Source organism: Felis catus, chromosome A1, assembly GCF_018350175.1.
Source record: "Felis catus isolate Fca126 chromosome A1, F.catus_Fca126_mat1.0, whole genome shotgun sequence".
Lineage (NCBI taxonomy): Eukaryota > Metazoa > Chordata > Mammalia > Carnivora > Felidae > Felis > Felis catus.
The window spans coordinates 118,235,721-118,259,253 of NC_058368.1; the positions used below are offsets into that span (position 1 = coordinate 118,235,721).

General features: G+C 44.9%; 1 protein-coding gene and 1 non-coding gene across 9 annotated transcripts in view; both read right to left on the reverse strand.

Moving 5' to 3' along the window:
- FGF1 (fibroblast growth factor 1) overlaps positions 1 to 23,533 on the reverse strand; it is a 106,039-nt gene that overhangs the window by 16,460 nt on the left and 66,046 nt on the right. For 6 of the 8 annotated variants that reach the window (XM_011282709.4, XM_019833813.3, XM_011282701.4 and 3 more), the window contains one exon: positions 6,398 to 6,602. In XM_011282709.4, coding sequence (XP_011281011.1) covers positions 6,398 to 6,566 — 169 coding nt within the window. In that variant the 5' untranslated portion in view covers positions 6,567 to 6,602. Of the gene's footprint in view, positions 1 to 6,397; positions 6,603 to 13,661; positions 13,684 to 20,060; positions 20,280 to 23,533 lie in introns of those variants that run through there. The other 2 variants (XM_011282706.3, XM_019833819.2) reach the window with 2 other exon arrangements.
- Positions 18,389 to 18,513, reverse strand: LOC111557015. The gene has a single exon (XR_002736749.1). It is a non-coding gene; the product is annotated as a small nucleolar RNA SNORA36 family (small nucleolar RNA).

The window sequence follows — 23,533 nt, forward strand, 5'->3', positions numbered from 1 at the left end:
GTGTTTGGGGGACAAATGAGTGCAGAGGGAGGTCCTTTCTGCTTTGGTAGCATGTCTGTGGCCTTTAAGCCTGCTTTCCACCTCTGCTCTCCAAAGAGAGGCCAAAAGAGATTACGTGCCTGGTTTATTCTGGGTTGGAGACTTCCCGTCCTTTGCTGTGTTTACCCAAAGTGAGGTCAGCCTCATTCAGAACTCGGTGAGGTTGTTTTATGTCAATGGCATTTATAATTAAAATGTAGCCACAAGCTGGGCTCCCTAAAGCATTAGAGAGAGATGGAGAAGAAAAAGAAATTGAGCTTGTGGAAAAAAAAATTCCAGTGGTCTGGAATATATATATATATATATATATATATATATATATATATGAAAAAGACTTTTCTTAGAATGTGTAAAGGTGTCTGCTTCTGCTTTGGGACTGAAAAAAAGGTGCCTGGAAAATTTTGATCTAGTCCATGGACTGTGTGATATTTAAAAAAAAAAAAATGGTTATCCAGAAAACTCTCTTCTGTATAACCAGATAAGGAGTGAGTGGGAAGAGAGGGGCAGGGATCCCTCTGGCATCACATCCCACCAAGATGGGAATACCCCACAGAGGGGAGTTTTTCTGCCCAAAGACCTGCCCTGCTCTCTGGCTTTGGCACCAGGGCCCAGCTCTGCCCACCTTGGTGATTCGAAAGCCGTCTTGACTTTCAGCCCCAGCTAGTGGGGAACAAAGTGCCTTTACCATCAGGTGCCGAGTCATAGTAAACTAGAAACCGGAAGTCTGTACTGCCCCAGTACAAGGAGGCAGGAGGGATTGCACCCTAGAGGAGTCTGCCCTTTCTAAAGGGCTGCAAAGTAGGATTCCTTTGACCGGTGAACTCCCTTAGTGCCTTTAGGATGTGGTTTGATTTATAAATATTTGATTGGCACACACTTTGCTCAGGAACATTTCCATTTGTGTGGTGAGCACTGCCAGTAATCCTGCTCCTCACACAGCCCTCCTGTGTGCTTGGGGAGGCCAGGGGGCGTTGGCCACAGAAGGCAGCAGATTGGGGATGCTCGTGAGCTTATTGTTCTTCTCCAGTTACTGGTGTAGATATTCATCCCATCGGGGAACAAGTCATGTCCCCCTTCGCCTGAGAGGAGACTCCAGCAGAAAGAGCAGAATCAAACATGGAGCCCCTCCTTGCTTTGCCCAAGACAGCACACTCGGCCAGAGAAGTTAGACAGGGCAGGCCTTGCTGGGCCAGGCGCTGGGCACATTTTTCCTACATGCCAGCCCTTGAGAGTTCCAAACCTAGATAGTCCCAGTGACACAGAGATGAAGAAAGGTAAGGTCAAGTAAGGAGGAAGGTCAAGTAAGCCTAGGGGTCAAGTAAGCCAGGAGGAGGGTCAAATAGGCCTAGGGATGATAAGGGTGATAAATAACATTTTTTGAGCACCTACTGTGTGCCTGGCAGTGTGTATAACATTTTTGAGCTTCCTACCTTCCTGTGACATGGGAACTATTGTCATCCTTGTTTTTAAAATGAAGAAATTGGGGCGCCTGGGTGGCTCAGTCGGTTAAGCGTCCGACTTCAGCTCAGGTCACGATCTCGTGGTCTGTGAGTTCGAGCCCCGCGTTGGGCTCTGGGCTGATGGCTCAGAGCCTGGAGCCTGCTTCCGATTCTGTGTCTCCCTCTCTCTCTGCCCCTCCCCCGTTCATGCTCTGTCTCTCTCTGTCTCAAAAATAAATAAACATTAACAAAAAAATTTTAAAAAAAATGAAGAAACTGAGGCATGTGGGGAAGTAACTTCCCCACGGTGACAAGGAACTAGTAGACAGGGACCTACATCTACACCTATCTGACCCACACGACAGGCTTTGCAAATCCAGTATGTTTATTTGATCAGTTTGTGGGGCAAAACCACCATCACAGTATTGATGTCAATGGTGGTAGTGGTATGTGGAAAGAGACTTAGTCTTGGAAGAAGAAGCTATGGATCTGTGACAACCCTTCCCAGTTACTAGTTGGTCACAGGTCCTGTTAACTCAGTGTTTGCAGAGTGATGACAATTCATAACCTTGTGGGTTAAGTGGCAATGAACGAATCTAACATAATGCGGGGCCCTGGGTGGCTCAGTTGGTTAAGGGTCCAACTTGGCTCAGGTCATGATCTCACGGTCTGTGAGTCTGAGCCCCGTGTTGGATTCTGTGCTGACAGCTCAGAGCCTGAGGCCTGCTTGGGATTCTGTGTCTCCCTCTCTGCTCCTCCCCCATTCGTGCTCTGTCTCTCTCTGTCTGTCAAAAATAAATAAATGTGAAAAAAAATTAAAAAAAAGAATCTAACACAATGCCTGGCATATATCACGAGCTCAATAGATATTTACTGAATATATTGTTGAATTTGAATTTATCTGCCACCAATACAATGCATTCACTCCTCAAATTAATATTTATTGGGCACTATACCAAATGCCATTCAACATACTAGATGGAAAATTGCAGTGTTGAGCTGTAAGAGACAAAGTCCCATCTTCAGGGAGCTCAGTTGGGGAGAAAACCATTCAATAATCACACAAACAAATGTGGAATTATAACTACAAGGAGATACGCATGGTACAAGGCACTCCTCAAATGTCCTGTGTCTGAAATGGAACCGGTCATCCTTCTCTGTGCCTGTTCCCTCCAGGATCCTCCCTCTCATGGTGACACCACTCTACTCATCTTCCAAAGAAAATCGCAGGGAGTCCCCATGGATCTTCCTGCAATTTAATGTCCCTTCCCTTGTCTCATGGTCTGCAGCTTTTATTCTGTGCCTGGCTTTCCTAGAATGGCAGTGTAACAGATGTTCACAGCCTATAGTGATGATTGCCTACGACCACGATTTGAGGAGTTGTAATGGGATAAACCAAAATCATCTTCTCTATGGGCCAGAGATTCCCACCAGTGGGGACAGTTTACTCAGAGCTACATTACACTGGCCTGTGCACAAGCATCCTTTGTAGGTTTATACCACTCCAAGAAAGGGTTTGTGTCAGGTACTTGGAAATTTACTCTCCTGGAGGTAGGAAGAAGAAAAGTTTTGAAAATATCCCAATTTTTCCCAGGGCAGATCCGCTGAATGGGGACAAAGAGAAGCTATGAAAAGGGTTATTTTTTACCTTGTAGAGCTGGAAGGCATATGGTTCTATTTTGTATGATTTATGTAGATTTGTTTCAATATTTGATTGGCTTTTAGAAATATTCTTTCCAATGGAAGTCTTAGAGTATAGCTCTATACCTGTGACCACAATGTCTAGTCATGTTCAAACTAATGGGAGGGAGTATCTGTGCTAATCGTTTAGCCAGGGTCATCCCACTCTGTCCAGCCCTGCCTGTCCAGATCAGATTGATTCAGAATAACCCTTGGCATGAAGATGGACAGTGTCAGTACCGCCACTGGGCAGTAGAGGGCGACAGAACCACACCCAGTGGGTATATCCACACCAGGGAGTCCTCTTGCCTGTAGGACTTTTCAGCCTTGTCAGGCACACAAGTGATTTTATTCCCATTCCATGGGTGAGGAAGCTGAGTCTCAATATTTTCCCCAAGATTACACAGTTGGGAACCCTGGAGACATCTAAATTTCTAGACGGGAGAGGATGGTTGGAAGGGTCCTTGGGTTGAGGGACTTGACATTTATTTTGCAGAGCATTTTATGCAAACTGGAGAGAATGGTCATTGTTTAGTACTGCAACTGACAGCGTGGGAATATGAATCCGCGCTTTCTGACTCTAAATCTAGGCCCCCCTAAGTCTCTTCAGAGAGTTATGTGGATTATCCCATTCTCCAGGCATTGACAGGTACAGGGATGGATTTCTGCTTACTCACCCCACATACTCTGATTTCTGTCCTTCTTAGTGCTTGTTCTTAGTTCTAGAGTAAATAAATAGGCCAATACAACTCTGCATTTTGCCAGAGAGACCTTGAATCAAAACCGGAATCTAGACCATTGGCCTTCCTGGGAGACAATGTTATAGAAGTGATGAAAGGAAGGTCCTGAAATGTTATACTGTATTTCCACATGCTGTGGGTTGAGCATCTGGAAGTCCCAGTGACGGTGATGACAACAGCAGCAATAGTGACCGCCGTGTGCTGTTACCCTGAGCCACGCACTGTGCCAGCCACTTTCCTTAGATTATCTCATTTCATCCTCCCAAGGAACCTGGGAGGCAAGTAATATTATTCTTATTTTACAAGTGAGAAAAGGGAGGCCAGAAAGCTTACGTAACTAGCCCAAGTTCACTTGGCAAAGAGTCGACCCAGCATTGCCTGGAAGTCGCCCTCCTCACACATGCCTCCCATTTTCTTGTGCTACATTCCAAGGGTTCCTGACATTGTAGGTCAGGGGGCCGAACTCAGAGCACATTCAGAAGTTGTCCCCATGTTACATGCCCAGAATGCAATCCATAATGCTAATGATAGATGACAACAGTGAAGTCGCATGCCATTTGTACTAAAATTCCAGTACTTGGAATAAGTCCTAATTGTTGCATCTTGTTTTCTCAGATTTCAAGATTTCCCAGAAAAGCCAGCCTAACCCTGAGGAATACATCATCATGGTTGTCTTTCCCTTGGGATTCTGAGCACCAGAGAGCATCCCCATTGGTTCAGAAAACGGGTAAGATTTATCAGAAACATTTAAAACCCCAGAGGAATTATGAGGCGCCTGGATGGCTCAGTAGGTTAAGTGTCCGACTCTTGATTTCTGCTCAGGTCATGATCTCATGGTGCGTGGGTTCGAGCCCCACGTTGGGCTCCACGCAGATGGTGCAGAGCCTGCTTGGGGTTCTCTCTCTCTGCCCCTCCCCAACTTGAGCGTGCTTTCTCTCCCTCTCTCTCAAAATAAATAAATAAATTTAAAAAACAAAACAAACAAAAAAAAACAACCCCAGAGGAATTAAAGCTTCTTTCCCTGTGCTGTGTGGGGCAGATCACATGAATTCTATAGCTTGCCTCACACAGTGGACTACAGTCTAAGTCCATTTGTTTGCAGTAAATGTTGCTTATATATACGTTTGACATACTAAGTAGAGTCTTTTTTGACTCGCTCTGGTGCCTCGTTTTCATCAAATATAAGGCATTCACTAGGCCTATTTGACGACAAACCACCAAAACAAAACTCCTCAAAAGTCTAATCCTGCGGGTGCAGGCCTCAACATCAGTTTTCTTGCTCTTTATCTCAAGGGTCTGCCTGGTGGTTGGGAAGGAAGAGACAATGCCTTCTGGTCCATACGTGCTGGCTTCCAACCCCGTGACCTTTGCATCTGAGAGTAGCATGAGCACCACATGAGGTGGTCATCTGTGCTTACGGCCTGCAGCCTTTGGCACATATTACATGAATCATGAAGACTCTCTGGTATATAAACCATCACATCAAAGCCAGTATTTTGCATTCTGTTTTAAAGCTAGTTCTGCAGAACCTTACTTTCTACCTGGGCTGTGATTATGTACCTCCTGGTTTCCTCTACGCCTTTCTTCCCGTGATTCACAGGGTGTTTTACCCGTTAGATCGCTGACCCTCTACGCAGGAACTAGGTCTGGCTTTTGGCGTCTCTACAGCAGCTAATGCTTCAGGGGTGCTCAGGGAATCCCTGCTAACATCACAGCAGGACGCAGGCACCTAATACCAAACAAGCACACCACTCACCGCAAGAAGTACTAAAGCAGAAGGGAAAGATTTTTATCCTTGGGTAGTCAGGAAGACTCTTTTCTCTAAAGTCATACCTCCATTTACCAGCACCATCCGAGAGCTAAGCTGGCAGGAAAGCCCAGAAGAGATGCTCGGCATTTGGCTTCAGCTGTTCCCGCTCTCCAGTTTCTCTAAGGTCTGGAGAATGACTTTACCTCTCCCGGTTACCACAACCACATCTGCATGATCTGCAGAGCGAAAGCTGCATAATTTATGATGTGCAAGACTGTGATTATGAACTAGGATCTCACAAATCAAGCTCAGTGGAAACATAACCTGGAGAGTCCGTTCCCATGAAACTGAGCCCGCGTCTGTGTGTGGGGTTGACTGCCCCCGCCCCAGGTGGCCCTTCCTGTCGTAGAGCAGGCAGGGTCCTACCCGGCCTTGGGGGCCAGGCCTTTCTTCACTAAATTACAGAAACCCCGAAGAGCCGAACCCTGGCAGCTACATCTGATCTCAAAGCAGTTGTGTGAGGTCAACAGGCCATCCTTTTACAGTCTTGAAATAGGACCCCTTTAGGTAGGCTGTAGCTCTCACAGCTCCTTATTTTCCACACCTAGGCCCTGTGCACATTTATGTCACCCTGCCTGAACAGAACCTTGGAGAAAAGGGTACCCGTTCCCAGAGATCCTCCCTTCTCGCGTCCTTGACTAAGAAAGACACCAGGAAGGTCTGGGGCTACAAGAGAAATGGGTGCTTACTGTGCTGGTCGCTCCTGTCCCTCGTCCCATCCACTGTGCCATCTGGAAGGATCCTCAGGAAGTGGCCCCCGTTGCTACAGTAGAGGAGTTTGGGTTTCTTGTAATTCCCTGGAGGCAGATTGAACTTCTCCGTCAGGGCCGTGAAGGTTGTGATTTCCCCTTCAGCCATGGCTCAGCGGCTGCTGCTTAGGGTGTGCTTTCAAGGCTGTAAAAAATTAGACAACCCTATAGAGTGTCCCACCAGCCAAGGTGCTGCGTCCCCTTTCGAGACGGGAAGGAGAGCCTCGGGCACAGGGCCCCTGCTCGGTTAGTAAACCACAAACTGCCCAGGCGATGCCCACAGCAAACGGGTCTGTGCGGTGGGCAGTGGTTAAGGAAGAAAGGTCTCTGGCATGGGAGGGATTTTCAGGACATTTCTTACTTCCCAATTGGCCACGGCTTTGGACAAAGCCGTGCATTTTTTAGAACTTCAAATTTAATCATTTGGCCAAGGGAAAAAAAAAAAATAATGTTTTGGTCCCTCCTGATCCACACACATCCTCAAATTAAACACTGAAGTTGTACTAAAATAACACCTGGGTTCTGGCTGAAACCCACGAAAGCCGAGAGGCCAGCACTGAGGTTTTGCTCTTCTCCTCCCGCTGTGTGGGCTGGGGACTGCCTGCCCCGTGTTCGCAGATAGCTCAGATAGCCCGACTGTTTGGGACCTGTAGGAAAAGGTACGGAAGGGCCCTCAGACCGCCCGCCATAGAGACGGCCAAGGGTTCACCTGTAACGGCAAATTCTGGATTTGCTGGTGGGAACAGAACCAGAACCAGGGAGCAAACACTTGGGGGTGTTATGCGGGATTTTGAAGGGCAGACACTGTCCCAAAGGAAACTTTATGAGACAGATCTTTTGGAGGTTCTGCCAGTGATTGCCTGCTTCCTCGGCTTTCCATACATTCTCATGTCACATAGAGACGGTAGGTCTGGCCCTTGTACAAAAGCCAGCTTCATTTTAAGTATTTGCTAATGAGACATCCTTAGTGTGACACAGAAACCATCATATTGCACATTATAATCCTCTAAGATTGTATACACCCACTATAGAGAGACTTATAGTATCAATGTTAAAACACCCAGTGACATGAATCTAAGTTTTATTTATTTATTTATTAAAAAAATTTTTTTTTCAACGTTTTTTATTTATTTTTGGGACAGAGAGAGACAGAGCATGAACGGGGGAGGGGCAGAGAGAGAGGGAGACACAGCATCGAAAACAGGCTCCAGGCTCCGAGCCATCAGCCCAGAGCCTGACGCGGGGCTCGAACTCACGGACCGCGAGATCGTGACCTGGCTGAAGTCAGACGCTTAACCGACTGCGCCACCCAGGCGCCCCTGAATCTAAGTTTTAAAAGGCCAAACTAATAGGGGCGCCTGGGTGGCTCACTCAGTTAAGCCTCTGACTTCTGCTCAGGTCATGATCTCATGGTTCGTGGGTTCAAGCCCCACGTTAGGCTCTGTGCTGACAGTTCAGAGCCTGGAGCCTGGTCTGGATTCTGTGTCTCCCTCTCTCTCTCTGCCCCTTCCCTGCTCACGCTCTGTCTCTCCTGCTCTCAAAAATAAATTAAGAAGATTTTTTTAAAGCCAGACTAATAAACAGAATTTTAAAACATCTACTTGTCCCACCATTTAGGAGAACAAAGTGCTGGTGATTCCAAGGACACACAAGGAAGAGGCGAAAAAGAGCCGGGGAACTAGTGCGGGAACTTCCTTACAAGTGTGAGTAGGTCCTGATTGCACACACTGATTATTGAGTGGCCTCATAATGGTAGTGATCATCATCATTAACATTAACTTGTAATCCGGGCTATAAGGTAACTCCTATAACCTTCATTATTACTCTTTGAGACAGACACTCATTATCCCCATTTTTTTGTAAAATGACACCAGAGCTTATAGACATTCGATGGCCCGTCCAAGGTCAACAGCTACTGGGTGGTGGGAGCTGAGCCTCAAAAGGGGTGTGTTGAAACAAAACCATCACTTGCCCTTCACACCAGGAAAAGGTGAAGTGACTTCACTGATATTGCAGTGTCATTGCCAGAAGTGGGATTTTTACCCACAGTCTGGCACATACATCTGCCCCCATGAGTTCATTATTCATTACGTTATTCGTTTGTGGTCCAGATATTGGCCATCACCACCAACACCCTCCACTTTTGTCCCTGTCAACCTTACAGTGGGACTCCAGGCATCTCCTCATTTCCCAGGAGACCCTACATCACCAGGGAACACTGTGAACTTCGCGGAAGGCCTGCCAGCCTCCCGCATCCCCTGAAGTAACCATCCATCCATCCATCCATCCATCCCCAGAGCAACCTCATAGAGTTGCTCATGTGGAAGGCAATTCCATCATAAACTGAGACAACAATTTGAGTAATTTGTCCTGGTGACTTTGGAATTGGGGTTCATGCTGGAAGCATCTCATTGTTTCTTTTGCTCCAGGCATTTTAACATCTGTGGTACGTGTCTTCCAGTCTGTACTCACGTGAGCTCATTACTGTCCCCACTTCCAGCCATGGTTTGCCGTCCCTCTGAGTACCCCCAAAGGGAATTTTGCATACACTATATAAACTATGTTTAAAGTCAAGCCATCTCAAATATCCTCTTCACATGTGGCGAAACTCTGTCCAGCTCATTTCAGATAATACAGTAACAGATTGAAAATGTTACTTACATCCACAGACTTTATCTCCTGTGGCACCTTGCTTTTGCTTCCCAAACCCACATTCTCTCTTCCAAACCCTTCTTATTCATCCACAAGCCTCTACATCTCTGGGCCTCTCTCTCTCTCTCTCTCTCTCTCTCTCTCTCTCTCTCTCGTCTCTGTCTTTTTCTGCTCAGCCCTTCTTCACCCAGCTTCTCAAGCTCCCTCTCATTCCACTCGCTTCTGGATCCCCTTTTGATATAAAGTTCTTTAGCTCTTTCCAGCTTTGACATCCTCACCCGTCACCTCTCCATTGACATGCAACCGTGATCAGTTCCCCGTTCCTTCAAGTACAGCCAAGAGATAAAAAAGATTTTTTGTTCCTTTTCTCCCCCCAAGCACTTGCTAAGTTGTCTACTTAATTTGGTACAGGAGAAAATAATTATATATTGGTGGATATATATTTGCCGTTTAACTGTACAAATAGCCATTCATGTTGTCAGTCTTGGGGGGATGGACTTTGGTTTCTTGTTGTCCCTGGGTTTCCTCAAGTGGAGGTCTCCATGGGCCCCTGACTGTGCATCAGGTGCAAGTGAAGGATGGCTTCCCTTCTAGATCCAGCGCCGGCGGGGAGTCTCCGTTAAGTTGTCGTCTAAGTGTTGGGTACAGATTTGGCTGTATCCATTTGCATTCGTGCTTCCAGCCCTTTGGGATGAACGGGAACAGATACAGCAGAAGGCCCCTGTGGGTAGAGGCAGCAGCCGTGGCCAGGGATTGTCCCACGCTCACGTGCTCATGTGTGTATCAGCCATGCAGCGTAGACTTCACCGCTGTGGAGCTCTCCCCAGGTTAGCAACCTCGGCCAGAGACCAGCAGGCCCTCAGGTGTCCCTTCCTTTCCATCACAGTGCCATCTGCTGTTATAAAGCCACGATTCTGCTCTTTGCCCGCTCCCCGCCGACCTCCACCACCAGTAAGAGGGACAGTAGTGGGGGTGGCTGTACTAATTTCAGATTGCTCCCATGACTCTGCAGTTCACATCCATATCTGGAAACCTGAAGGGGGGACGTGTTAACTCCTGAAAATAAGCTTTGAGTCAACCTGAAGCTGATAGTCTATGGCAGTGGCATCTTTGAATCAGCTGAAACATACAAAAAGTAAAATCCCTTTTTGTTGCTGAAGGAAACCCCAGAGGCACAAAAAGGCCTTATTTATTTATTTATTTATTTATTTATTTATTTATTTATTTATTGGCTCTGTTTACAGTTTACCTACATTTGAGGCAGTCGTTAGTCCTCATTTCCTTGCCTCTTCAGGATTTGTTAGAAGATAGGGATAAAAGAAATCTATGACATGATTAAGCAACAGCCTTCGTGGGCCCTTGGGGGTTTTCACAAATTGCTCTAATAAATGAGTCCATTAACTACATGAAATCAGGCATTAAGCCTAATGGAAATTTATAAATTCTGCTTCTTGTTATTATTCTTTTTTTGTTGGCTGTCAGGGGTATATCTGTGTATATTTGTTGGGACATGGAAAAAATCAAGCCCAGTGGACTTCTTGTCATCGCTGTGTGCTAAGCCCAGCCCTTTGAGATTTGGGGCACCAGTGAGATTTAGGGGAAAAGCCGGAAGATTCTCTTGACTTATCAGTGACACCAAAGTAAGGGCAACACGAAGCGTATTAGAACATCCGTGGTAAGGCTGGCATATTTTGTCATCTGTAACCACTCAAAGAGAACCTAAACTGACACGTGTCTGAAGGGTTAATAATCTTTCACAGTATTCATAACAGCACTTAGAAAAATGTGATGTGACCTATAAGAGATGTGAATCACTGGTTATGTTGAACTGGTTGAAGCCTGGTGTGGTCTAGGTCAGCTGCCACTGAATGCTTCGTTTAAAATAATTTTTCAATTGGAATGAAAATAGAAGTTTTCATTCTCTCTCATATTTGAGAGAAATTGTTTAAGCTCTTTCCTCCATCATTTAAGCCACAAACATAGCAGAGGGGATGAAGGAGGTAAAGGTAAGCTATGGTTATGTAAGAGAGAATCCAGGCCATTTCAGACTCAGTTCTCAGCTCATCAAGAGTTGTTGAAAGGACACTTATCAAGTCCCCGATTTAGGAGACGTGTGTTCAGTTTGGCCCTGGAAACTAAGCTAACAGAAAAAATTTAGGGTTCTAAGGATCCAGGAAAGGCAGTTGTGGGGAAGAGCAGGTAGAGAGGGAGACACAGAATCTGAAACAGGCTCCAGGCTCTGAGCTGTCAGCACAGAGCATGACGTGGGGTCGAACCCACAGACGGTGAGATCATGACATGCAGTCGGCCCCTTAACTGACTGAGCCACCCAGGCGCCCAGGGTTTTTTTTAAATTTTAACCCCTGTCACTGCTTAAATAATGCAGAATACCCATGAAAGGGAATATTTTACAAATATTCTACCAAATGTGTAATGCTACCAAAGGTAGATGTATAGACATCTGTCAAGATGATGATTGGATAAGTGTCCTCTGACCAAGCATATGTAAAATAGGTCTCACTTTTGGTTCCAAATAGGCTCTAAGTCCTTGCTCCCTGTCTCCATCAGTGGCATCACCCAGAAGCATTAACTCTTAGAGATGTTAATTAACCTTACATTTTATTGAGTCACATATGCATGTTAAATGTTAAGAGTAACCACTAAAAAGGGGCACCTGGGTGGCTCTGTCAGTTTAGCATCTGACTCTTGATCTTAGCTTAGGTCATGATCTCACGGTTCATGAGTTTGAGCCCCACCCACGTTGGGCTCTGTGCTGACAGCATGGAGTCTGCTTGGTATTCTCTCTCTCTCCCTCTCTCTCCAGCCCTCCCCCACTCATGCTCTCTCCCTCTCTCTCTCTCTCACTCTCTTTCTCTCCCTATCAAAATAAATAAATAAACTTTTAAAAAATTACAGGCACCTGGGTAGCTCAGTTGGTTAGGCATCTGACTCCGGCTCAGGTCATGATCTCGTGGTCTGTGAGTTCAAACACTGTGTGGGGCTCTGTGCTGACAGCTCAGAGCCTGGAGACTGCTTTGGATTCTATGTTGCTCACTATCTCTTTGCCCCTCCCCTGTTTCTCTCTTTGTTCTCTCTCTCTCTCAAAAATAAATAATAGCCATTAAAATTAAAAAAAAAATTTTTTTTTCAACGTTTATTTATTTTTGGGACAGAGAGAGACAGAGCATGAACAGGGGAGGGGCAGAGAGAGAGGGAGACACAGAATCGGAAACAGGCTCCAGGCTCTGAGCCATCAGCCCAGAGCCTGACGCGGGGCTTGAACTCACAGACCGTGAGATCGTGACCTGGCTGAAGTCGGACGCTTAACCGACTGCGCCATCCAGGCGCCCCAAAATTTTTTTAATAAAAAAAAAAGATTGACCACTAAAAGAAAAGAAATAGAATGCAGTGATTCCAACCAGCAACTGGTAAGAATAGGGGAAATGAGGTGAAAAAAATCTGTACTTATCCAAAATAATCTAGAAAAAGAATAGAAAATCAAAAATAGTACTCAAAATTAGGTGGCAGAAAGAAATCCAAATATATTTATATTCACAATAAATGTAAGTGGACTAAATTTACTAGCTACTGGATTTTTTTATGTTTATTTACTTATTTTGAGAAAGAGAGAGAGAGAGAGAGAGAGCAAGCACCAGCTGGGGAGGAACAGAGAGAGAGAGGGAGAGAGAGAATGCTAAGCAGGCTCCATGCTGTCAGTGCAGAGCCTGATGTGGGGCTTGGTCTCACAAACCATGAGATCATGACCTGAGCCAAAATCAAGAGTCAGACGCTTTAACCAACTGAGCTGCCAGGCACCTTGCTACTGGATTTAAAAAAATTTCACCTATACTCTGATTATAAAAGACATGTTTAAAATGTAAGGGCAGAAAGGTTAAAATCAAAAGGATGAAAAATAGATACCAGACCAATCTTAACAAAAATTAAAAGTTGGTATGGCTGTATTAATATCATAGAAACTAGGTCTAAGGCAAAAAGAGTGATCAAGAATAAGAGGGATCACTGCATAATGATAAGTAGAATAATTAAACAGAAAGATATAACAACTTTAAACTTGTGTATAGTTAATGACATAGCCTCATAGCCTCAAACTATATGAAACAAAAATTAACAAAAATATAAAGAACTTGGCAAATCCACCATGGTGAGATTTTAATACCTTTCTGTCATAAATGATAAAGCAAACAGACAAAAATATTAATAAAGTTGCAGATCGAAATGCACAATTAACAAGTTTAATTGAGTGAACATATCAGGGAACCCTGCATCCAACAGTTAGTGAACACTATTCTTCTCAAGGATGCATAGAACATTTTTGTAAACCGACGGTGTACCAGGTCATAAAGCAAGACTCAACACAAGTAGAAGAATCCATTTTGTTCAGACTATTCTGTGGGGAGGGTAGAAATCACTCCTATGCGTCCCATTAGTGACAAAACCCTTTCAACTGTACCTTTTTAATGTCTCTTAAACTCATCCTCTATTCTCCATCCTCACTATGGCTGCTCACCACAGATGGAACACCTTGTCTCACCTGGGCTGCTAAGGCAGGCAAACGGCGTCTGTCTTCTTCACCTCTGCAACCTTCCAACCCACTTTTGATTCCACTACTAATGTCCTTTCCAAGGCATGAGTCTAATCATCATTCTCCTGCTGAAGATCTTTGCGTCACTGGGTTCTCTGCTGCCATCAGGATAAAACCCAGACTCTACCGTGACCTGTGAGGCATTCATCATCAGGTCCCTGCCTAACTCTGTTGCCTTATCTCTTATTGGCCTGTTCTTCTTGTAGCTCCCCCGCCCCGCCCCCCCCCCCAACACACACACACTCTCACATTCCACATTCACCGACCAGCGTTCTCTCTCCCTTACTCCCTCCACCTTCTACCATGGCCTGACTAGGTCATACTCACCCTTCAAAAATTCATCTCAGATATTTCTCTTTCAGAATGTTGATTTGGATACATCCCCCAGCCCTAACCTCCCTTTTCTTCTGCCACACCACACATACCAGTTTATGTTTGAGTTGATTTCCTAATGCTCCCACAGCAACATTTCTTTTACCCTATGGAAGCACTGGGTATAATTCCCGCGTATGTTTCCCACCTATATCTTTCACTGGTTTCCCATTGCTCTCAGAATAAAGACTAAGGCCTTATCTGTATCTCTTTGTAATGTATATAATGTTGAGTCACTATGTTGTACACTTGAAACTAACATAATATTGTGTGTCAATTACATTTCAATTACAAACAAAATAAAATAAATAAAAGTTAACATTTACTTGAAAAAAAAAAAATTCTACCTGCAGGGCTCTGAGGACTAGCCCTGGCTTCCTCCCCTGCCTCCTTTTCCACCATGTTCTCTACCCAAACTGGCCTTCCATTTGCTTGAAATCATTGTGTCCCTTTTTGCCCTATGATCTTTGCCTATACTGCTCCCTCTCTCTAGAGCGCTCTTTCTTTCTTTCCCTCTACCCTCCTTGCCTGGTTAACTCCTACGTTTTGTTCAAGCCTTAGTTCAGTTGCCAATTCCGCAAGGAAGACTTTCCTGACTTTCCTTAACTGGGTCAGGTTCCTCCAGGTCTCAAAGGACCGTTTAACATTTCCTCAGAGCTCTTACTTCATTTTTTAATTACACATTCATTCTTGTGATTATTTAATTAATGTCTCCCTTTATGACTGGACTGTCAGCTCCACAATAGTACAAACCAATCTGTCTTGCTTACCATGGTCTCTCAGTGCCTGGCAGAATGCCTGGCATCTAATGGGCCCTTGATAAATATTTGTTGAATGAGTGAATGAATATAATGTAACTAAGATTACCTGACTGTCTCCTTCATTAGTCTCTGCAGCTCTGGAACAAAAGCTGTGCCTGTTTTTTCTAGGCCTTGCACTTAGCAAATGCCTCCACATAATCATTGTTCTCTGCATGTTTGTTGATTGAATCCCAGGCCAGTTCCTTCTTGGGAGCCTCTAGTGGAAACATGCTATCATGGGACCTAATTAGTAGGTGAGGTCTTTCAGGTATTAACAGAGAGGCTAAACCAAGAACCTAAATGGATTTTAAGTGGGTTCAAACTAGGCTGCTTGGTTAAAGCAGACCCAGGGGAGCCAGGGTGGGTCAGTTGGTTAAGTGTCCGAATCCTGACTTTGGCTCAGGTCATGATCTCACAGTTGTGAAATCTGTGCTCGCAGTGCTGCTGGGCCTGCTTTGGATTCCCCCTCTCCTCTCTGTCTGCCCCTCCCCCACGCCCTCTCTCTCTCAAAATAAATGACCTTTTTTTTTTTTTAATTAAAAGAAAAAAACCAGACCCAGCCTTTTTTCCATCTTGTAGAAGTTACTTCCTTACTTCTTTGAAGGCAATATCATGGACTTGAAGGATCTCAAGAAAAGATCAGACCATTTAGTCTCAAGTCTGAACTCTCTATCTAACCACAAAAAAACTTGTAGGGCCTTAAAAGAATTCTAGGTTTTATTGTTTCTGCCTGGGAGTGCCAGGTTGGCAGGAACTCACTTCACACTCTCTGGTGAAGGAAAACTTGCCTGAAGAAAGAGACAGAGTGTTCTTCTGTCTTTCCCTGTCCTCCACCCGCAGTGATCTATACCAGGTCTGGGGAGGGGATCCAGCCATGGCTGACTGGTGGGACTAGCATCTTGGTGTGCTTCTCCCAGGCCAGTTCTGTTCCATGAGCTGAAATCTCGTCTTCCAGAGCTGGCAGCAAACTCTGGACATGGCCATGGGGTAGGCTTGGTAGTGTCGTACAGGAGATGGTTCCTATAGATTTGTGAAAGCCAATTTTTGAATATTCAAAATCTTCCTTCCTTCCTTCCTTCCTTCCTTCCTTCCTTCCTTCCTTCCTTCCTTCTTTTTCTCTGATAGCTGGTTTACCAGCATGCTGCTAGACTCAGGTTTCAGTCCTGGGTGGACACTCACTAACAAACTCATTCAGTTTCACAGGGCCTCAGTTTTCTCATCTGCAGAATAGGACCCCATAACAGTAGCTACCACACAGTTGCTGTAAGTGTTAAGTGATCAAGCACATAAAGCGCTAAGCCCAGCACTTGAAAACTTGTAAGCATTCATAGATGTTGCTTGATTATCATTCTCCATGTATCTTGTTGTCTTTTGCTAATCACCTGTGCTATTGACTGAGGATTGGACAAACTTGGCTCTTAACATTTAGTAATATTTTAGCAATATTTAAAACATATTATTTTCTAAGTACCATTACCCCTGATGTGCAAGTGATGCCCTCTTATTTACTCAGCAGCTGAATATGATGTACTAGTGACCATCCTCAGTGTGTTTCACAGGTTTGTGTATTACCGTCCAGGATGACAGAGAACCTGTGGATTCAGTAGTCTCTCTCTCCTCTTCTTTAATTTAGACTCTTTCTAATCCTAAAGAATCCCCAAGTTACTGAGAATAAACTGTCCCCTGGCTTCCAGAATCAAATATTCTTTGAGGGAGATCAAGATGTTATACTCTAGATGCCAACCACTTGTACTCAGCACCTGCCACAGGCAGACCGTTGGGGAAATTTAAGAAAGAAAATAAAGAGAAAGAAAAGGAAATGAAAAGAAGGACCTCAAATCCCTAATCTACATTCTGAAATGCAACATGCTCTGAAAACTAGACATTCTTTCGTAACTCAGATTGTGGCAAAACCTGACCCAGACGGTCCTGAGACTGCTTAAAGTCTTTATTTATCACCTATGTGTTCATTATGTGTGTGATCTGGTGCAGAATCACCAATGTGTTTGATTATAGGGGACTGCTCCAGACCCCACAGAAGTTCTTCCTTAATATACAATAAATGCAACCAATTGTCTTTCTAAAATCCCCCAAATCCTGGGGTCAGCAATTTGTCTAGCTTTTCAGATAAGGGATTCCGGGCCTGCAGTAGAAATCACAGTGTCTGTCATACGGAGGTTAGAGTCTGGCCATACCAGATCAATCAAGCCGAGCTTCCAATAAGAGGGGCATAGATGCTTGGACCACAGATAGCTGGCCAGAAGTGCAGCCTCTAAAGCCAGTCCAGCTGTATCACCCAACAGCTCAATCCCAGTCTTAGCCCCCACACTCCTTTATGAGGAGCAAAAGATATAAGCAGATACACACACTTTCCCAATGATCTCCAATACCCATTATTTGTTCCCTGGGTTCTGGATCTTTAATTCTCTGTGTGGCTTGTCTGCCCCCAAAACGCTGACTCCCATAGAGCATCATTCTGTTGGAGGTCAGGAATTATTTTAATGCTTAGACAAAACACCCTGTGAGAGGAACCACAGAGCACTCCCTGGCATCGCGACATGCTCTGAGGCCCCAGTTGTGCCCGAACTTTAATGGTACACCCTGGCCCAGAGCATCCTGCAGGCTCTCGGCCATCCTGAAGACCAGCACACGTCTTAAATGGAAGTATCCTTCCTACAGACTGACGATTTAAAGGCCTGGGCTTCCAGCCAAACGCAGAGCAATTCTGCAGGGGCTCCATCAGCCCTGGTCCCTTCCTCTAGCCTTCCCTTACTGATGTGCCTCCAAAAATCTTTTGAAAATGTTGTGCAAGTTACAATCTCCAGAACCAGCCCACGAGGACATTCCTTTCCCAAAGACAGCAGACCTTCCAACTCACAGGACGATGGTTTGTTTGCTAGGTCTTTTTTCTTCCCTCCTGAGCTACAAAATTTGGCTTCTCCAAGCTTAGTCTTTTGAAGTAAGTGTTTGTTATCTCTTTGGAAATGCTGGGGGCTTTCCCTACCATATGTTTCCCAACAGTCTGTTCTGAACATACCCATAAATAATCAAATAAGCCCATAAATAATAAAATAGTGACTTTTTCTTGAACATTTACTATGTACCAGATCCTGTCCTAAGTACTTTACATACATTATTAAAAAAAATTTTTTTTAATGTTTATTTATTTTTGAGAGAGAGAGAGAGAGGGAGAGAGAGAGAGAGAGAGAGACAGACAGCATGAGTGGGAGAGGGGCAGGGAGAGGGAGGCACAGAATCTGAAATAGGCTCCAGACTCTGAGCTGTCAGCACAGAGCCCGATGCGGGGCTTTGAACTCATGAACCGTGAGATCATGACCTGAGCCAAAGTCGGATGCTTAACCAGCTGAGCCACCCAGGTGCCCCACATACATTATTTTAATTAATCCTCAGAGTTCTGTGAGATAGGCATTTTCTTTCTTTCTTTCTTTCTCTCTCTCTCTCTCTCTCTCTCTCTCTCTCTCTCTCTCTCTCTTTTTTTCTTTCTTTTGTAGGCTGGGAGATCAATGAATAGAGTGATATCTTCCATGTAATCGTCTTCCGTAGCCTGATCATGTCCCAAGATTTAATTAAATGAACAGGGAGGCTTGCCCTGAACTGAACTCAAGGCATTGCTTTTTTTATCCCCAGTTTGCAACTAAGGACACCAAGGCTTGGAGAGTTTAAACAGTTCGTTTAAGGTCATACAGATAAATCAATGTTAGAGCTGCAACCGGAAGGTAGGGTTTTCTGACTGCAGCGTCCATGATTGTAACTGCCACAGAAATATGGGAAACAGAAAAAATGCCTCTGGTTGAGTGATCCTTAGCTTCTCTATTCGGTTTATTCTCCAGTCCCCTAGCCCGCATAAGTCAGGTAGCCCCATCGACAGATACTTGTGTCTTGAGTGGAGTCTTTGCAAGTTCCTCCCTTGACACAGAACTGTCCCCTTTCGAAGCACTATAATGGCCTCACCAGCACTTTCTGATTGGCCCAGTGGCAGTCAAGTGACTCTTAGCTTTTATCACAGTAGAATCACTTGCCATTGCTTTTAAAGGACTGGGGTGAGCCCAGAGCCCACTCTGGGAACCCAGTGGATAGTCCTACTTCAGACTGGGCTGGAAAGGCCATGGAAAAGGGAAGTTCTCATAGACCTGGGCTTTGGTTTCTGCTGTGTCATTAACTATTTGCATGACTGAGCAAGTCATTTAATCTTTCTGATCCTCAGCTGCCTCTTCTGTAAACTGAAGCTATTAAGAATACTGATCTCGGGGCGCCTGGGTGGCTCAGTCGGTTAAGCGACTTCAGCTCAGGTCATGATCTCACAGTCCGTGAGTTCGAGCCCCACATTGGGCTCTGTGCTGACAGCTCAGAGCCTGGAGTCTGCTTCTGATTCTGTGTCCCCCTCTCTGCCCTCCCCCAGTCACACTCTGTCTCTCTCAAAAATGAATAAATGTTAAAAAAAATTAAAAAAAAACAATACTGATCTCCTCATGGTGTCACGACAAAGGAATAGAGAAAGGCAGGTCTGGGAAGGGTCTCACATACAGTGAATGCCTAGGAAATAGAAGGTGTTGTTATGGTTGTTAATTAGAGCCTGTGTTAAAAAAATTTTTTTAATGTTTATTTTTGAGAGAGAGAGAGAGAGAGAGAGAGAGAGAGAGAGAGAGAGAATCCAAAGCAGGTTCCAGACTCTGAGCTGTCAGCACAGAGCCTGACGCAGGGCTTGAACTCACAAACTGTGAGATCATGACCTGAGCCGAAGTTGGACACTCAACCAACTGAGCCACCCAGGCACCCCAGTAGGAGCCTATGTTTTAATGCATGGATTATTTGCATTTTTATGGCACTTGGAGTTTCACAAAGCATTTCATGTGGGTAAGCAGGCATCTCTAGGTGCCTGTGGTGTAGATAATATGAGCGGTATTTTATAATCATTTTGTATTTTTTATTCCTCCTATTACATGAGATAGTGAACACTTTGTCTTTTTCTCTAGCCAAGAGAAGTGTGACACAGAGAGGCTAAACAGCCTATCAAAGCAAATCTGTGGCTTAGCCAAGAGCAAAACCCTGAGTCCCAAGACATCACTTTATTATGTCACGCCTCTGTTGGGCAGCCTCATTTCAAGGGCCCCATGTTCATTGAAAACACTGAAAAGTAAAAAAAGACAAAACTCACATTTCTGCCAGACAGATGATATCCAGGCGTTTCTGGAAGAATGATTAGCAATCCCGGCGTGAGGTTTTGTGTTGAAGGTGCTTGGATACGAAGGAGGAATGTAAAACCCCACGGAGCTCGTTTCACATGTCACAGTCTATTCTGGATCTTGAAAGTGGGCCTCGGAGGCCCCAGCTGTGCCCCAAGAGAGCTGCATTCCTGCGGAGCCTTCCAGCACCACGCAGGAGGCAGGGGGTGGGGAGCAGGGCCCAGGATTTGCAAAGGGACCCAGTGGGTGTCTCAGCCAAAGAACAGGAAGCAAATAATAAGCTACCCCAGCGCCAGCCTTCCAGGGCTTAGTTTTTGCAGAGCCTACATTAGGACAGTATAAACCTTGTTTTCTTTTGCATTATTTCTTTTTAAGGACTTTGGCTATTTTTAGAGGTTCCTTCTACTTGCCAACTCTCTTTGAACCCACACAAAAAGTCCAAAAGGGACCATTCTCCCGTCTCCCCAGTTTGCCCTGTTTCAGCATGCCCAATGCTCTCATGGTCCTGTGACCGTGTCATTGGCATTCTCCACACAGGCCTGCACACACCCCAGCTGTTGGCAGGAGCCAGGTGGGTTTGATGGGAAGGAGATGGAGCAAGAGAATACGAGCAAAGGCTCTGGGCAAGGACTGGTGTCTGATAAGGGATGAAAGAGCTTGGAAGTGTGTTGGAATCTCGTATCCAAGAAGGTAAACTCAGATAAATCTGCGCCCGGTATCTAGCATCTCCAGGAAGGTGCACACTGTGCGTCCCACTCACAGGTAGGTACCGGGAAGCTCGACAGTGTGCTCGTCTGTCAAACATGGCCTCTCACGGGAGTCCGCTTTCATTTTGGAAGGCGGTTCAAAGCATGGTTTGCTTTCATCCCTGCAACTCCTCATGGCTTCTCTTCTTGTTTATTTCTTTTTTTCTACATAACCTTTCCAAGCCATTTACACCCCGCACTACCCACTGCTCCTCTCTCATGCTTTAGAGATCAAAGTGCTACTCTTTTGGGTGGGGTTGTTTGAAAAATGAAGAATTTCTACACTGTTGGCCTTTGAGAGTAGATTAGGCAACAGGAGGTAAGAAGAAATGTCAGATGGACTTCTCCTTACTTCTCTTGGCTGCCATCTTTTTGCACATAATTTCTGCTGGCTTTCAAAGGTCCTGCATTCCTTGGTTCCTCCTTGGTGTTGTCAGGTTCAAGGGGCTCCTCTGGAATTTCCATAAATCTAGACATTTAGATGGGTGTGGGGCAGACAGGAGGCAGAACATTTTCCAACGTTCCCCAATGTTGTGTTCTTTTTTTTTTAATGTTTATTTTTGACAGGGGGGCAGGGGCAGAAAGAGGGGGACAGAGGATCTGAAGCAGGTTCTGTGCTGACAGCAGCAAGCCTGATCAGGGGTTTGAACTCACAAACCACAAGGTCATAACCTGAGCTGATGTCAGATGCTTAACTGACTGAGCCGCCCATGTGGCCCGCCAATATTGTATTCTTGACCCCTCAGTGGTGACAATACCTTTCTCAGAGATGTGTTTGTATAGAAAATAAGTCAGTGGTATTGTTTTTCCATAACTGTCCTCCATAGGAGTAAGTCATTAGGTTGTAAAGTTTCACACTCTATAGTGGGAGTTTGGTTGATTTGATTTGCAAAACTTCTTAACACTGCATTGTCAGCAACGTAAGTATCATGTGAAGCAGGGTTTCTGCCTCTGTGTGCCTAAATGTGTCTGGCCCACCCTGTCTAGGGTAGCTCCCTGCATTCCTCTGTGTATGAGTCCTGTATAACACTTACGATAATTTATGACTTTATGTATGTGTTCGCTTACTAGTTATTGACTGTCTCATGCCAACCCCCTTCCCAAACACACACACACACACACACACACACACACACACACACACGGTGGACTGTGAATCTAATGAGGACCCGTAATCAGGTTTGTTTTGCTCACATATGTTAGTTCCTAGATCTGTGCCTGGTATGTTATAATTTTGCTCAGTGAATACTTGGGAATGGATGAAGTCAAGAAATATTTTCTTAGTTGGGGCGCCTGGGTGGCTCAGTCAGCTGAGCTTCTGACTTCAGCTCAGGTCACGATCTCAGGGTCTGTGAGTTCGGGCTCTGCATCAGGCTCTGTGCTGACAGCTCAGAGCCTGGAGCCTGCTTCAGATTCTGTGTGTGTGTCTCTCTCTGCCCCTCCTCCGCTCATGCTCTCTCTGTCAAAAATAAATAAACATTAAAAAAAAAAAGAGGGGCGCCTGGGTGGCTTGGTCGGTTAAGCGTCCGGCTTCCGCTCAGGTCATGATCTCGCGGCCCATGAGTTCAAGCCCCGCGCCGGGCTCTGTGCTGACGGCTCGGAGCCTGGAGCCTGTTTCCGATTCTGTGTCTCCCTCTCTCTCTGCTCCTCCCCTGTTCATGCTCTGTCTCTCTCTGTCTCAAAAATAAATAAACGTTAAAAAAAATGTTTTTTTTTAATAAAAAAAAAAGAAAGAAATATTTTCTTACAAAAGCTGTTTGGTTTAAAAAACCTAACTTATCAAAAATAATCCCTATGGAGAAAGGTGATATTTAAGTGTAGTTCCCTTTTTGTGCAGGTCTGTTTAAGTGTGGTGTTTTGTGTTTGTCAGAAAATAGTGTTTGCCCAGGGAGCTGGGATCACTGTGATCCATATAGGACTCATAAGGCATAGAATAAAGCCTGTCCCTTCCTTTTCTCTCATTTTCCCTTCCATCTATACATCTTTGTTTCTTCCTGTATTTACTAAATGCTAATCAAATATATACCAATCATGGTAGGGGAGGGATGATACTATACCTGCCTCACAGGATTGGTGTGAGGATAAAATGAGATAATTGTATTTACCGGCTTCTGGCAAAGTACCTGACATATTAAGAGCCTGATAAATGTTAGCCATTAACAGTATCAGAAGTATTGATGGAGCAACTATTATGTACCTTCTGTCTCGGAGTCTCCAGAATCAGGACAAAGAATAGCATCTGTACCACCAGGGGGCTTGTGATGGTTTATGTCCTCCATTTTCTTTGCATAGTATTTATTTTACGAGCCGAGGATTACATGGTAGCCCCCTGGTTTACAGGTGGGGAAGGTCAGCGAGCCAGAATAACAGTGAGGATATGAACAAAATATCAAAATTTTAAATACCACCAGGATCAGTATTACAAGGTTTTTCCTTTTGCCCCGGGCTCCTTCTGTGGCTTGGCACAGCACCGTTGTGGATCCTGTCTTTTTAAAAGAAATTTGATTTTTTGTTCATCAAGGACTGTTTTGCCCTATATTTGATTTTCTAAAAAAATGCTGCACTAAATGGGTGACTGGCTTAGAGGAGCGTGCGACTCTTGATCTCGGGGTCATGAGTTTGAGACCTACATTGGATGTAGAGATGACTTAAACAAACAAACTTAAAAAAAATATTGCACTAAAATATTCTTTACCTTG